Source organism: Pterocles gutturalis, unplaced genomic scaffold (assembly GCF_000699245.1).
Source record: "Pterocles gutturalis isolate BGI_N339 unplaced genomic scaffold, ASM69924v1 scaffold11269, whole genome shotgun sequence".
In the NCBI taxonomy this organism is placed as follows: Eukaryota; Metazoa; Chordata; class Aves; order Pterocliformes; family Pteroclidae; genus Pterocles; species Pterocles gutturalis.
This window is the reverse complement of record NW_010133333.1, coordinates 1-2,144: the sequence shown is the minus strand read 5'-3', so window position 1 is coordinate 2,144 and position 2,144 is coordinate 1. Positions and strand designations below refer to the sequence as shown.

The 2,144-nt window shown below is 41.0% G+C and overlaps 1 protein-coding gene across 1 annotated transcript in view; it reads left to right on the top strand.

The window, feature by feature from the left end:
• MTOR (mechanistic target of rapamycin (serine/threonine kinase)) overlaps positions 1-1,797 on the top strand; it is a 58,672-nt gene extending 56,875 nt beyond the window's left edge. The window contains exons 56-57 of the mRNA XM_010081195.1: positions 181-286; positions 817-1,797. Coding sequence (XP_010079497.1) covers positions 181-286; positions 817-832 — 122 coding nt within the window. The 3' untranslated portion in view covers positions 833-1,797. The remainder of the gene's footprint in view (positions 1-180; positions 287-816) is intronic.
• The last annotated feature ends 347 nt before the right edge of the window (positions 1,798-2,144 follow it).

Here is a 2,144-nt window from a genome sequence, read left to right as displayed (position 1 = left end):
AGAGTGTTCTGGGTTCTATATGCCTTTAGAGGTTCTCCATGTTTGGAAAATTTTGCATTTTGTATACTATAAGGGAAGGGTAGTTAAAAGTCCTATCAGTCCTTAACTTGCCACCCAGAAGCAAGTTAAGTGGAAGTCACAAATGAATAACCTATGTTTTTTCATCCTTGAATTTCAAAGGTCGAGACTTCTCTCATGATGAAACCCTTGATGTACCCACACAAGTAGAATTGCTCATTAAGCAAGCTACTTCTCATGAGAATCTGTGCCAGTGCTACATTGGATGGTGAGTTTGTCATTCAGCTAACCTTGCAAAATTCATCTCGGAATAATCTGAACAGAGAACAGCTAAGGAAAATGTCACTTGTGTAGTTAGTTACATGTAGGAGCCTTACCGCATGCTGCATCTGCTCCAGTGAATTTTGCAAGCTTACGACAGCAATCTCAGACAGTCATCTGTAAGAAAGCTGTTATAAGTAGCGATGGGGATTTTAGAAGATTTAAACTTCAGTCAGCCTGAATATTTTAAGTGTTTGGAATGTGGCATGTGGTGGTCACTGATTTCAGTTTCAGTGTTCTGAAATAAACAATTTACTGCCATTTTGAGAGTTAGCTATCTCTGGACTATGTTTAGGGAGATAGATCTGTTTAGCATTTTTAAACATTAGTTAGCTGGAAAGAAGCACGGAGATCACCTGTCAACTTTTCCTGTACTAAAATAATGCCTAGTTAGTGTGGAATCTCAGTCCTTCTCAGTGTTGCCTTTGTGAAACTATATGCAAGTGAGCATCACTCCGGTATTTTTCTTTTCTTTAGGTGTCCGTTCTGGTAACAGAAGATTCCAAAGTATCCACAGCCTTTTATTCCGGAGGCTTTTGCACTCCGAACTTGCTCTTCTACAAATACAAACTGAACGTTGGACTGAAATACAGCCTTTGTCAAATATTTTTAAATGTAAATGAAAAGAGTTATTGTATATTAAAAGTTGGTTTAAGCCAATGTATAGCTGCTGTTGGAAAAACACAAACTGTCTGAAACACAGCGCTCGATTTGGGTTTCCAGGACAGTGAAGACTGATTGTACCACGGATGTCTCTGGTTCCACTTGGTCTTTGGGGAACTGGTGATCCATTGAAAATAACTATATACGGGTTTTGACTTACTTTGCAATGTAACTAAGTCATTTGCAGATTAATTATTGCCCTGGTCAGTCCTGTTGGTGTGGCTGCAGTGAGCTCAATGCACTTGAGCTTCATTTAGGTTTGGAGGTGAGCTGGATAACTGGAAAGAAAGCGAAGCAGAATTTTACTATTGTTTCATCCTTTTACCTTGTTTTCAAACCTGATTCTTGCCCCAAAATTGGAAGCTGTATATCTGCTCATTACACTAGCGCAGGAGTGGTGTTTCAGACTAGATCAGGATATCGGAGCAGATCCAGAACTGATGACCCTGAGCTGAGCAGAGTCAGGTGCCTCTCTGCGGATTGATCAGTGGCAAACTGGATGCAGGGTACAAATGAAATACCACTTGGGAGCTCCCGCAGTGTCTGGATTCAAAAGCAGTATTGGGAAATAAATAGGGAAAGTTAGTACTTGGCATAGGAGGCAGATGGGGGGAGAACTGGTCATAACTTGAAACAGAAAATAATGGTTATTAAATGTGAGGGTGAAGATAAAGTTATGATTTATGAATTAAACATATTAAAAACAATGCACAAAATACAACAGAGTAGCCATGTTTAGATACCATGTTGTATTTGAATATTTTTGTGCCAATAAATTACACCAAAATGTAAACATTTTAACTGTGTTCTTGTTTGTTCCTGAACACCTCTTAGGAAGAGACAGGGACGCAGAATAAGTCGGGTTTTTTTTTTTTTAAGTTGCTGTGGATTTGACCTGTCATTTTCTGCATCAGTTCAGGTGGTTGCCTGCATTTCCCTTTGGGTAGCAGCTGGAGGCAATGGATGCTGTCTGTCACTTGTATAAAAGAAACTCGACCACCCCTAAATTGTAGTTTCCAGCAGCTGTGATGCCACCAGCGGGGTAAGAACAGCAGCTTGCTGGGTCTCAGGGTCACAGCCCCAGCTCGGGGGACAGCGTGGGGTGTGGCACTGTCCCGGCCGAGGCTACATGGGCATTCCCA